This window comes from Pseudonaja textilis, chromosome 2, assembly GCF_049901715.1.
Source record: "Pseudonaja textilis isolate UNSWEBS1 chromosome 2, rPseTex1.2, whole genome shotgun sequence".
NCBI classification, from domain to species: domain Eukaryota; kingdom Metazoa; phylum Chordata; class Lepidosauria; order Squamata; family Elapidae; genus Pseudonaja; species Pseudonaja textilis.
This window is the reverse complement of record NC_141991.1, coordinates 47,554,512-47,569,353: the sequence shown is the minus strand read 5'-3', so window position 1 is coordinate 47,569,353 and position 14,842 is coordinate 47,554,512. Positions and strand designations below refer to the sequence as shown.

General features: G+C 35.6%; 1 protein-coding gene across 2 annotated transcripts in view; it reads right to left on the bottom strand.

The window, feature by feature from the left end:
• EEFSEC (eukaryotic elongation factor, selenocysteine-tRNA specific) overlaps positions 1-11,927 on the bottom strand; it is a 175,012-nt gene extending 163,085 nt beyond the window's left edge. Inside the window, exon 1 of one of the 2 annotated variants that reach the window (XM_026723343.2) lies at positions 11,555-11,927. In XM_026723343.2, the coding sequence (XP_026579128.2) occupies positions 11,555-11,864 (310 nt within the window). In that variant the 5' untranslated portion in view covers positions 11,865-11,927. The remainder of the gene's footprint in view (positions 1-11,554) is intronic. The other variant, XM_087923788.1, reaches the window with a different exon arrangement.
• Positions 11,928-14,842: the final 2,915 nt, after the last annotated feature.

Here is a 14,842-nt window from a genome sequence, read left to right as displayed (position 1 = left end):
CAATGGCATCACTTGTGGATGAACTGAAAATGGAATTAAAAAAATATAAAGAGGAACAAGAAGGGAAGGGCTCTTTTGGCTCCGTTTTTCATTTCTTAGAAATGGCGATCTGTACCTATGAGAAACTACAAGAAACTGTGCAACAAGAAGATTGGGACAAAGAAGAAGCCATCTTTAATGAACAAGTAACTTTATCTGGGGAAGAAAGAGGAAAGGGGGGAAAGAGAATGGAGAATTTAAGACCTAAAAAAAAAACCAAAACGGGAAAAATAAGGTGAAAAGTGGATATAATGTTAGAAAGCAACAGAAAAAGGGAACACAGAAGAGGGAAATGGAGGTGGAGAGACAAGGGGGTAAAGGGGGCAGAGTGAAGAAGCAAGGGAGGAAGGAAGGGAAGAGAAGCCACAAAGGTTTGGAACAAGATGTAAAGAAACAAGACTTATTTAGAGACAATGGGTAAAAATATAATTGAAAAAGAGATTCTGCAAAGGTACATAAGATTGTATTGTTATACTTGTATTAGAAATAATGTTAGGAAATTGGAACAACATATGATTATAGAATGGGATAAAATACTCAGTGTAATTCAATGAAACTTTTTTGAACAAAATAAATGAAATGAAATAAATGAGAGAATTGAATTAGGAAGGAATGGGAACATTTTAATTACATGTTTTAAAATATAAAGTGAAATGGGGGGGGGGGGGAGTTACTACGTAAAATTTACAAGTGTTCCCATAGAAGCATGATACCTATTTGAAAAGTAATGTGTAAAATGTTTAAGATTTAAATGAATATTAATTTTAACGATAGAGTTCAATTGGTATGGATTGTTGTTTTAATTATATTATATATTCATAATTTCTTTTTTTATTAAAATATAGTGTGCAGCTTTAGAATGTACTAAGCAGAATCCGAATGAAAGTTATGTATTATATTAAGTGTTATAAATTTAGGAGAAAGATATAAAGGTGTCATACTCCAATCAGTGATTACAGGAGAAATTTTGTGTTAATGAGAAAAGATAATAGACAGCTGAAATAGGACAAACAACAGATATAAGTATAATGATTTAAATTGAGATGAAATAAATAAAATAGAATTAAGAGAGTTGGGGGGAGAAGCTATACAGAAAATGTAGAATGATAATAAGATATGGAATGGTATATAAAAGTGAGCATGAACTTAAATTTATGTCTGTACGAAGAGATGTAACCCAGGATCAAGCTGCTTTCAAAAAAGATGTTTTATGTTTCCATGTTTTGTGTTTTGTTTATGTTTGTTTTTTAAAAAGTAATAATTTTTTTGAAAAAAAAAAAAAGAATTGCAAGTCTGAAAGTACATTCCTCCCATGTTCCCTTTTATAACCTACAGCCAAACTACAGAGGGTCCTTTCTGAGCCTCTTGTTCCATCCATTATCCAGCCATAGACTATGCTTTCTCTTACCTGACTATTCCCTAGGTAGCATCTCTTCTGCCCACCTCCTAAGGTCTTTCTCATATACCTTTACCAAGATATCTGAGGAGTCATCTCAAACCAATGGGACTATTCTGCCCCATTCACTCCAGCAGAAGGGGCCTGCTGTGGGCCCCCATCTGCTAAGGAATTCCAACAGGTGGGATCAAAGATAAGAGCCTTGTCTACTGTGTTCCCAACCCTGTGAAACACTCTACCACTGTAGGTGAGAAATGTTCCTATCCTTTTAGCCTTCCTGAAAGGTATTAAAACTTGGTTTTGCCAGTTGACTTGGGGCCCCAAGGGGAGGCGCTCACTGCTGGAGTTAGTTGGAGTAAATAGATCTCATTCCTGTGCTATCCATCTCCTTGGTTCTAATTTTTTACATAGTTCTTAAAATTTAACTGTTTTCTATTTATCTTTTTACGGTTTGTAAGCCAATCAGAATCACCTTATCAGTGAGATGGATAGCATATAAATTTAATAAAACAAACAAGCCTCCTCTTCAGGCTCATTACTCCCTCCCCCCAAGTTCACAGGGCAAATTAATTCTTGAAATGCCACTTGCTCTTGGGTCAAACAGGAGAGTTACCAACTCACCCTTAGGAATTATTAGAGATGAATTTCCTGTAAAAGTTAGCAAAGCTCAGAAAGCACTGTATCTCTTTCATATTATCACTTGTGTGTTTGTGTTTGTTCCTTTGCTGCATCCATCTGTATGCCTTCTATGGGGATTCTGTCACTGAGGCATGTCAAATGCACATTTTCCCAGTTTGGCAAAGAGTTTGTTGTCCCATAATTTTTGTTAAAACACATCTGACACGGAAGGATTGTTTTTTGGAATAAACTAACATGTCATCTAAATACACCATCACATACTTGGCTAAAACTCCTGAAAATATGTCATTCATGAATCTGGAAAAAACAGCTTCATAGTTAACCAAGTTTGTATATTCAGACTTGCCCTATCTTGTATATAGAAAGCTGTTAAATATTCATTTCCTTCTTTCGTTCTGATTAGGCAATTCTCAACTCTAGATTTGAAACAATGCATACTTTTCTGACCAATCTGAGATGAATGGGAGTGGATTCTAATTGTCACACTGTTCAGGTCTTTGTAAACAGGAACATGTGCAGGGAGGGAGCGCTCTCTCCTTTCCCCTCAGCATGGTTGCTACCTCTCCTTCTTGGTTTTTGGGTGCCAATGCTGATGAGTTGGAAGGGAAGTAAGGTCATTACTGAAGTCCTTCTCTTTGGAATGGAATATGAGACATGCAAGATTGATGTCATCCTTATCAGGTAAACTAGTCAGGAAACACTAATTCTGCTTAATTTTAAGGGCTAGTTCTACTTTCTTGTAAGGCTATATTAACAGAATATTGCAAGTGTGAAAGTACAAATCTCCCTTTTTGTCCTGAGAAATTAGGGAGGATCCCTTTTGACCCATGCTTTGCCCACTATCCAGCTGCCAATATACCCTCTTTTATCTGATCATTCTCTAGACACCATTCCTTCACCCTGTCTCCCAAGGTTTTTTTCCACATAGAATTAAAAATGGAAGGGGGCTGCTATAGAGAATACTCATAACCAAGCCCTTCATAGGATGAAGATTAGAGGGAAAATATCAAAGTGCAGCTGTGTCCAACACTTCTATCTACAACTATCTGGATCCATATCAACACCATGACCCAATCCCAATCCTCATAGGCAGTATCCTCCAGAAGGATATTGTGGTTGATCATACTGAAGGCAGCTGAAAAATGTAGGAAGACAAAGATGGTTATGTCATCTTCATCCAAATTTCACCATACGTCCTATAATAGAACAATCAATGAGGCTTCTTTCTCATGCCCAGGCTTTAACCCAAACAGCCAAGGATCAAACTATTTTGTATCCCCAAGAAAAAGGGAAGCAACAGTTATCTACTTATGTGTAATTCTAAACTAATCTCTAAGAAGTGGGTAAATCAATGCCTCTTTAATGGTTTCTAGTATCTTTCCTTCTCTCAAGGAGGTTATGACTACAGCCCAATGAATCTTCTGTTCCCCTCCCTGACCCCTTTTGTTCGCCATCAAGGGTAGAGAACTACTTAGAACTTGGAATAATTTTACTGTCACTTTCAATGTACATTAATTAGCATATATTAAAATTAATTAGCATATATGAAATTTTAATTGCATACTATTCTCAAAGGGTCATCACCTCTAATATATACTACATAAACATGACTAAATAAATAAATACAAAATTATGCATATACCCACATATATTATATGACACAGAGAAACTACACAGTCTAGTTCAGCTGTATACATGTACATGGTAAGAAAAATGAATCTTGCGAGTTTACCAGATGGATGACATAAGAAACAAAACTATTACAGAATCTGGTAGTTCTGCCAGAAAACTTCAAAACTTCCTTCCAGAGGGGAGCAACAGAAACAGACTGTAAAGTGGATGCATGAGGTCTCTAACACTGCTTTGAGCTCTAAGCACATAGTGCTTATAAGCAGTATCCTGAATGACAGGAAGCGATCTTCTCGGCTGTCCTTACCACTCTCTGTATGGACTTTCTATCTGAGGCACTGCTACCACCAAACCAAACAGTGATGCAGTTTGTTAAAATGCTCTCAATTGTGCCTCTATAAAAAGTGGTCAGGACAGAAAGATGTGCTCTCCACATCTGATGCAGGAAATGCAGGTTTGCACGCTTCACTAAGGATGAGAGACCAGTTCAGATTGTTAGTTATCTGCACCCACAGATACTGTTGACCACCTCTACAGTTATATCTTTGATACTGACTGGAGTATGCCTATGCCGGCTCTTGCTAAAATCTATAATGATCCCCTTTGTTTTATTAACATTTAGAATCAGGTTACTTTTATTGCACCAGACTACAAGAGCCTTTACCTCTTCCCTATAAGCATCTTCATGGCCATCCCGGATAAGATCTGCCACTGTTGTGGATCTAATCCACTACTTCCGGAATCCTTCTGATCAACTGTCTCCCAAATAATACCATGAGATGTCACCTTTGCCAATCAACAAAGTCTATCTAAATGGCTTCCCAACTCAGATTAAATATGAACAATGTTATCTTCAAAATGCTTGACCGGGTGATGTCTTACCAAAGCAGAATGGAATAATATTATTATTAAATGTCAATTGATGAACATTCTTTTCCCCCTTTTTATCAACTAGCTTCTAGTGGACTTCTATTACATTTAAAATCTCAGCTAATTCCCTATTGTCAGTTGTTCCTCAAGAAAGGTAAGTTACCCTGATTAGGTTAACACTTTCAGAAATATAAGCTATTGAATGTTTCTATTCATATCTATGAACAGGTTGAATTTCACTCTGGGTTACAGTTTTTAGGGTTCTTCTTAAAGCACTGACTTATCTTAGAAAGGTACGATCTAACATTTTCAAGGAAAATATGAAATATTGGTATCACAGTGGCCTTCAAAATCAAACAGAAATGTATTTAAAAACCGGATTAGCTTAGTTTTAAGCGATTAAAACTCCTACCTATTTTTACACATAACAATACTGTTCTAATTTCTTTTCTTTGTGTCTAGCTAATTTGAAGGTCTCATAAGCATTATATATGAGGGTACAGAATAAAGTATTAGTTTATTTCATTTTCTGATTCATTTCTCCTCTAAGGTGTAAGGTGATGCCCCCTAAACAGTGTAGTAATATACATATACATATACACATATATATTACTTCAGAAAAGTACAGTACCTTTCTGTACAGTAAATGCATAGTTTTTATTTTTATTTTTTCTAAATGAATAGCTTTTAACATAATGTAAAAGGTTAATTATATATATTTTAATCAAACTTTTAAAGAGTGTTTTTTTCCAGGAAAAATAAAGATGTATATTTCAGACAAGTCTAAAATGAAAGAAAATTAATCAGACAAAGTGTTGACACGCTTTTTTATTTAATCAAGTAAGATACTTTTTAAAATCATTGAAAATAAAAATAAAAATTCATGACTGAGCTCCAGGTTATCCAGATTCTACATTTTATTTTGTCCTAATTCAAATTCAAGGATCTCTCACTCCATGTGTTTATCATAAAGATCTTACTTTGCAAGCAAACAGTGCCCTCTTGTGCACTAGAATTTCCAGCAGAGGATCTTGTCAATTTTTTAAAGATAAATGTTAAATAGAGCAGGCAAATAGCTTTACAAATTAAAAACAATAAAATACTTCATAAAAGTTTCTGATCCAATAGAAGAGTGATTAACTGGGAAACACAACCTAAGGACTGACTGCTCAAGTCTCAACAGCTCAGTGGAGACCGAGCTCAGTTGAGGCAGACAGAATGTGTACTCAAAGTCACTTTGCTTGAGATTGCAACACAGAGCTAACGTAAAATGTTTACTCTGAAGATTAAATCCAACTGGGCTGTAAGTTTATTTTATTTTCTTGGAAGGTCATAGTCTTTCATTACAAAAAGGACTTTTCATCATGTGGAGGAAAGAAAAGATGTTTCACCCTGCTCTTGCTGGCTACTTTCTTCCTGTCGGCTATCCAATTTGTTTTCCAGTTTAATATCACAAAGACTTTTAGAAACCAAGCAAAAGTGCACATGCAGGGGAAAAGCAAAAGGTAGATAATGTATTAAGAATATGACCACCACAAATTCTCTGAATATCACACATTCTGCATAACAATGATCAAGAGGCAAACAGCATCTCAGGTTCTACATATACTAAATATAATAAAAGCCATATGAGTTCATTTCAAATAAATTTCTCCAAATCACTGAAAAATATTATAGAGATAATAGATTATTTTTAAAAATAATTTCCCCAAGAAAGTATCTTTTTCTAAAACATATTTTGGGGTGAATTATTACACTGGTATGTAAGAAATTCTTAGTAGTGTAAAAATGTGGTGTTTCCTGAAGGCTAAAAAAAAATAGGCAGCAATCTGTTTTCATCATGAAGTAGGAGAATTTTTCACTCTTTCACTACCAGTCAGAAACTATGAAATTAAAATGCTTGAGATGTAAGCCAACAATAAATTTAAAAAAAACAATTGCACAGATAACACATAACAATCATTGAAGAGGGGGAACATCTTCTATGATAATCTTAAATTTAATTTTCTTGTCAATTTTAACTCTTTGTCCTTCCAAGATGCTCATTTCAGTAATATAAACAGCAAAGCTCACTGTTGTTATATTCAGTACCCATTTCCTTCCCCCAACTCCTTGCAAGAGTTCAAAAGTCTTGGCCCTTTCAGTATAGCAGGTATAAATTAATACCCTTCCTTAAAAGAACATAGCAACAAAGTAGAAACAGACATTTGCAGGCAACAGCCTTTGAAAAGAACTGCAGGGACAAATGGTGACAACTAAGCTGCGGTCAAGAGTAAAAAGGTCAAAGGTACAGACAAGTTTAAGGAATTACAATACTACACATTTGTCTGTGATCCTCCCCTGAGTTCAGAAAAACTGTGTCAAGCCATATTCTGAATAGAATATTGTTAAGAATTTGGTTTTTTAAAAAACTTCCATAAAAATAAATTGGAGAGACATAACAGAATGGACTTATAAAAGTTTGCTTAAAGTCAGCTATATAAACAGCATCTTAAAAACAGATAGCTTAAAATAAACAATTCAGCAGCTAGTGCTCTGTGTGTGGGGGGCAGAGGGGGGAGTCTAAGGTGAAGTAATCATGTTCTTCTATATTAGTGTGCTGACCCTTTGTAGGGCATGAAATTAACTATCAGCAAGTAAAAAATCTGCTACTTGTTAAACTACTTTGCTACACAGAATGGTCTTAAAGTAAAATAGGGGATTGAATTTCTTCTGAAAGATTAACTTGTATAACCTCTCAGCAGGCTTTCCCTATCAATGAACTCTAAGCAAAAACCACTCAGGGTTAATTGGAAATATAGACATTTTGCAGGCATTTATAGAATAATTCTGAAAACTGGACTGGCTAAAAAGCCTTACCTTGACAGCTGTCCTTGAATAACATATTTAGAACTGACCATTCTGAAGTACATCTCAAAAAATAAAACAAAAACCCTAGGATAGAAATGCAATAGGAACAGAAGTGGAGGCTAAATTTAACATGTAAATCAAACTTGACTATAAACTTAATCTTACCACCCAACCTCTACAAAATGTCAGGGATGGAATCTATCTGTAGCATTTTCTATTCCAGCATATAAGTAAAAAATTATTTTGATTTAATGCATGATATGCTTTGTTTCAAGGGCAAAATCTCTAAGAAAAATGCAAACATGAAGAATGAAATATGACATCTTCTATTTCTCTTCAATTTTGCTCATTCCAAATATTCTGCATTTATTTAAAGCTAAAGTTTTATCCCCAAGGAAATATCTTTCTGATATCTTGAAAAGTTATCTGCAAGGTTAAGTACTACCCAGCATAATGGAATAATGGTACCTAGAGACAACATGATTTTGAAAACTGGAGCTTTTAATCACATGTGTAAAGAAGCTAGTATCTTAAACAAGTCTGGGTCTTAAATATGAAAATACTATTAGAAACATGTGCAAAAATCAATGTAGTCCAAAAATCTTTAGTTATATAGATATAATAACAATCTAGATATCATGATAAGAACTGAAAGTGTAACTCCACGAACTTAAGAATTAAAAATAGCAATATTTAAATAGATTTTCGAACAGTGAAGTAACAATGATCCATATTTCAAAAAATATAAATCAAAAAGGTTTCCTCAACATACAGCTATTCTCAAGGTTAAGAATGTCAGAACCTAAGGACAATGTATACTTACAAATAGGCTACCTAGTACTTAAAATGGCAGACAGCTGACCAGCAACATGTTCCAACTCAAAATGGTGGATGGCATTTTCCTTCCTCAAGCTGATGAACTGCTGAAGGCACTCAATGCTTTCATGGGTGTCATGAAGCAGTGTGTGCATTTTTAATATACAGCCTGTTTTCAACAATTTTCAGCAGTTCATGAAAACATTGTGTGGCTTCAGAGGTTCATCATCATAAGGAAGAACTCCATTTGTTGTTTTGAGTCAGATCATTTAGGACAATGAGAGATGAATTATGTAAATTTAATTCAGTTTGAACCAACCATGGGATTGAATTTTAACTGAAGCAGTTTTAACACAAGCACTCATAGATCTTCAGACTTCTATAAAATAAAAGAAGGCTCTTTTTATGAAATTATTCAAACAGAGGTATCTATACCCATGTTTTTTCTTTCTAGAATTTTTGCAATTCCAGTTTGATATTTGAAGAACTATCTTCAGCTGTATGGCTAGATTATAGTCTGAAAGTGTTGTTGATCTCGGTTTTACAATAAAGTATACTTTTTTATACTGAAGAAATATCTGTCAAACGAATTGGAATTCAACACAGACATTTGATTAAATAACCTGTTCTGACTTACATAATTTTTTTACTTAGATTTAGTAACACATCTCATTCTTATTCTGGGTACTGCCTGTAGATTGGTCTGATAAATAGAGAACATTCTGAATCCAATATAAGGGGAATATAATTATTTATTAATATTTCTTTCACTTCTACCCTGCCTTTCTCAAAGCAGTTTTCAAGTACTCAAAGTAGATTTTTAAAAACCCTTCTTCAGTATTTGACCCACAATCATATCACAACTGAAGTGTCATCATATTACTTATAATGGAAACATTCAAATTTTTCTTCCTTTAAAAATTTCTGTAATCAAGGCAAAATCTTGAAAAGAAATAATTTAATTCTTTCTCTCTACTTTTAATGAAACTTTTCAATTAGGAAATGTAAAAAGGTCTGCTTCCTAAAGTTTCTTCATATTATCTTAGCACTTTCCAAAATCCAGAAATTGAAAATAACATTTCCAAATTTAGAATTATTAAATATTTTTAGTAACCTATTTTAAAAAGCTCTTTTACAGTATGAATTTAAAAGTCCAAAAATGAGTGATCCACTTACTGTCTTTTTGATGTTTGGTATACTGAAGATAATTTCAAATGCTACAAACTACCTGGACTTTGCAATCAGGAAGAGGCTGCAACATAACAATTATCAGAAATGTGAAAAGAAACATTTAATGTCTATGTGTTGTAATCTCCATTGACTTTGTTCACAGAACAGTAATAAATGTGATTGTGTAGTTTGAAAGATGTGTATTTATTTAAAGATTTGTGTCTATTTTTCCAGTATTTCTTTAAATAATGGTTAAAAATAAATGAATCAACATAATCATACAATCAATTTATGGTAGAAACATGAAAACAAGTAACTATGAAAACAAGTAAAACAATAAAAAAAAATCCTCAGCCCATCTGAATAAAATAACCTTAATACAATGACAAAGAGTAAGAGAAGGAATCTACCAACATAAGATGTTCTATTATCACGAAACAAGTAGTACCTTTCTCTCAAATCAATTACACAATGTTAGAGATCAATGCTTATTGCAGCAGATTCTCATTAATTCAGATCCAATTTGTGGTAGTGAGCACTTTCTTATTGCCTTGTCATCGCACATATTTTTAAATTTATATTTATCCTATTTATAAGCCATCTAACTCCAAAAATGATTCAGGACTATCACAAAATTTCAAAAGGGAATTCCAAACAAAAGCATGAAAACGGGGGATAGAGGGAATTACATTGTAGTATAAAACATTTGGGAAAAATAGTGCAGGGAAAAATCCCTAATATTTTGGTCACCTGTTTCCTATTTATACTATTGGAAGGGAGTCAGGCATATTCTACAAAGAGCATGCTCAATTCCTCCTCTTTTTCTAATGCCAAAGTGGGATTATTATACTAATCCACCAATCCTTTCATGTTGCAGCAGGATGATACATTGTGAACTGATCTCAATACTTTTCAACCTGAAAAAAAAAAAAAAAGCTGCTGATGGATTTGGCCCTCCAGAAAACAGGATGTATGTTGCAGATAGACTGCCATAGCACCTTTCATTTTGAAACTCCCCATGCCATTCATGGGGAGGAAGATATGAAGAGATGACATATCCTACCCACCTTCCTTGGCACTAGTGGCTGCAGGAAAATACTTCAGATGGGAACTTACATGTGACTCGCAGACTGCCCATATGCAAAATGCTACACTGTATAAACTCAAGACAGTAATATTTAATAAGATTTTACATGGAATAGTTTCTATTAAAGTTTTCCACTTCTAAATAAACATCTTAGGATAGGACCACATAAATCTTTTTCGTATAAAAGCAATGCTGCTTAGAACTGGAGTCCCTGCTGGGATGGTTCACTTATATAGGTGTCTGATCATTATCACAATCCAAGGAGAGTCCTTTGGGTATTTAAGCACTCTCACACTTCTACCACCCACAAACAGCAAGATTAGTGCATTGGGCCCATATCCCAGTGCTACACTAGCCAGAGAAAAATATTATCAAGTGAATGAAGAAAGAGTGGTATGCAATAAAACAGCAATAAAAATTGAGCTCTCGGGTCTAGCCAAAAGGAAAACTGTTGCCAGCACTTCTCCTTTGCTTGCTCTGTTTGATGCAACTAGTGGGCTGGGCTTGTTGGATCAAATCACTTTTGAGATGTCCAGGAAAAACATCTAAAGTTGGAACATCTTTGATTCTTGTAAAAATAATTGACCCTCCTTTCCAAGAATTCGTTGAAATTTTCTCTTTGGAAAGCACAGTAAGAACCATTGGACTCTACTTCAGGCACTAAAGAATTCAGCGTGTGAGTAAGAATTTGAATAAGCTATGTTAGCACTATAGAGCAATAACAGCTCCTGGAGAATATTTAGTTAAGTTTTGCATGCATTTAAAAGCAGTACAATACCTACAGCTCCCCACATCTCCCCTGGGCTGAGGGGGGTTGATAAAAAAAAAATCCCATGACTGGAGGTGGACTGAACGCTGGGTCTCCTATTCCTAATCCAGCAGCTTGACTACCATCACGCTGGTTAGTTGTTTTTACTCGTTCTTCGGAGTGAGGGAGGGGGATAAGGCCTGCAATCTCTCGGCGAAGGTAAAGTAAATGGCAATGGAGTCCAAGCAGAAGAAAAGGGAGCCAAATCCTGACCCGACTGTGAACCATTTCGCCAGCCTCCATTCCTTACCTCCGATAATGGTACGGATAAGGGAGGCGTGTCCCGGGCAGTCCACCAGGGTCAACTGGAGCAGCCCTGGCTCGGGCCCCAGGTGCGGAGGCAGCTCGGTGCAGAGGCAAGAAAAGCCCAGGTCCAGGGTGATGCCCCGAGCTCGGCTCTGCGGCGCCCTGTCGAAAGCGGCCGTGGAGCCGATGGTGCTGAGAGCCCGGGCCAAGGCGGTCTTGCCGCTGTCGATGTGGCCCAGGACGCCCACGTTGACATTCAGGCGGCGGAGGTCGCCCGACTTGGGGGCAGCAGAATCGGCGCTCGCACCGGCCATAGATGCCTCTGGCTCTCGCTCTCTATTCACTTCGCTTCCAAACTGGTCCGTTTCCCAACAGCACCCCCGCGGCAACACGGTCCGTGTTAAAGCAGTTCCTGCAAAGCGGCAGGCGCAGGGAAAAAGCTCTTTCAAGAAATCAGCAATAGACCCAAGGAAAGCCTGAAGTTGTGGCTGGTTTTGCCAAAGCCTTTTCGGCTTCCGAATAAAACTCGACTATACGCTTACGTTGTCTTCAAAACTAAAGGCACACATAAAAATTCAAGACACTATCCATAACATTCTTATAAAACGTCCCACTGGGACAACCGTGACCTGGATGACTGAGAATCTCCACACTTCTTATAAAATGCATTTGAAGAAATACCTATATTCATATAACTATATACTGTACTTTCTCATACTTGTTCACACATTTCAATAAATTCTGGTGCAGCACTTAAAGAAATACCAAGAAAGGCATACAATAAAAATTGAATGTTACTTTGTTTGGCTCTTTAAAAATGAGATTAATTTAAAGAAAGTGAATAGAAACATACAACCCCAGTTTCTCATTTCATCAGCTTGCACAACTGCAAATAGTCTTTTTTAACTGATGAAGGATTTCCCATTTGTACAAATACAAAAAGTATCTGTTGATTAATGACATGCTACACTGATTTCCTGGCTTCAGAACTATTCATCTATTTCATTAATGTACAAAGCTGAAAAATAAAACACAAATAGAAGCTGATAATATATTCCTTTTTCTCATTGCTGTTTAATTATCTATATTATCTATGTTATAGTTATATATTAATATATATCAATTGTTCTTTATTATATAGACTGTGTTATATTATAGCCTGAACATTTTCTACTTTATCATCCTAGACCTTTGAAAATTGACCTCCAGCAAAGATATGGAAGAGACCAAAGAAAATATAAACTTAGTGTTGGTAAGATTTAAAAAGTGCAATTCTTATAAATCACAAATAAAGAAACAAAAGAAATCACAAAAATGTTTTTCTCTTTTGTTAATTTGATGTAATATCTACCTCTCTGTTTTCCTTTCCTGTATGTTTTGTAAAATACTGTTATTGCTAACTTTTTCAAAACCTCCTGGGAGAAAGGGCAGGAAGTCAGATCTTTGGGATAAATTAAAAATGTGAAGATCACTCACACAATCTTCTTTCTCCAAAATTAATATACTGTTCGACAGTTTCAAAGTTCAGTATGTCCCACTGAAATTTGGAAGCTTATGTGACTCTGGGCTATGTCCTGTAACCTCAAACCTTTAGTCTAGTAAAAATAGAAGTTTCCAGTCCCTCCTTGGCTATCACATGACATCTGTGTTCAGTAATAGGTGGGCTGTTCAGACACACATGTACCATACGTGAGTTAGCTTGCAGGAAGAATAGCAGAAGATACATTGATTAAATAAATTGATGAAAGCTATAGAGCAAGGGTCACATTTTTAATATCATTACTTTTCTTTTTATTTTAGTACTAAAGTACTAAAAATAGCAATACCACCACCATCATTTTAATAAAGTTTGGTTAAGAGATAAATGCTTATATTTGATTATTCTTTTTCAGAAAGATCCTCCCTGGTTCCTTCCAATGTAAATTTTATTCACAACCAATATTTAGAAGGAAAGTAGGTGGTATTTCAGGTTTTTTCCTAATAATGCTGATTTATGTCAGATGCCAGAAAGTTTGTTTGAAATTCTTGCTTAAGCATTGCTGTAGCTATTTCTCAACCTAGTAAATGAACAATAATCCTTGTGTGGTCTGAAATACGTTTTTAAATACAACACATGAAAACTATGAAATGAAATAATGAGCTATTATTGTAAAATGGATTCTTCTTTGACACAGTGAATCAAATCAACAGTGTTTAAGATGAGAAATGAACAATGCATGCAACGTAGTTTAAGTTTATGATTTGAAACATATTTTCTGCTGCTATTTCAATTTTTGATGCCACCTTCTCCATTCATGGTATTCTTAGAAAGTCACTTTTTGAATTAATTAAAACTATTCACTATGGCTGCAATCTATTCAAACATGAGACCAATTTATGGCCTGAAGCAACTCTAAAGGTAAAGGTTTCCTCTTTCTGGTTGTGTCCGAATCTAGGAGGTAGTGGTCATCTCTGTTTCTTAGTTGAGGGAGACAGCATTGTCTGAAGACATTTCCCTGGTAATGGAGCCAGCATGAGCATATACTGAGGTGCACGGAACGCTTTTACCTTCTCACTGAAGGTGTACCTATTTATCTACTTACATTTACATGCTTTCAAGGTGAACAGGAGCTGGGGCAAGTAAAGGGAGCTCATCCCATCATGTGGCGCTCACATCTCGAACCTGGACTGTCAGCTTGGTAGCTGACAAATTCAATGTCTTTACCCGCTAAGCAACTCCCAAAGCAACTCTGAATTACTTTAAATCTTTCAGTTTAAAAAGAATGTTAAACGTCATTCTTCTGTCTCTTCCTTCGTATCTTGATAGGTTTCTTATTCTTTTTTTGTAATAGCATTTGATTATGCGATTATGTGCCATCAAGTCACATTAACATTGAGCGACTATATAGACAGACCTTATTCATAATGATGTGTGCCCAAACTGGCCTTTCAAGTCTCCCAATAACACACTCATCAGCACTGTATTAGGTATATCCTTCTTGCCCTCTTTTGTACCCTCTTTTTCTCTTTTCATCCATTTTCCCCAGCACTGTAGACTTCTCAAGGGAGTTAAGTCTTCATAGAATGTATCCAAAATATGAAAAGAGTATCATTTCTCTCGAGTGAGAACTCCGAATTGATTTGTGATCCATTTGTTTGTTTTCTTGTCTATATATTGTATTCCCAAGAATCTTCTCCAACAGCAAAACTAAAAAGTGTTGATGCTCTTTCTATTCTGCTTCTTCAGTGTGGAACTTCTGCTTCTTAAGGGACATGCATAAGCGCACCAGCATGCCTACCATCCCTGTCCAAA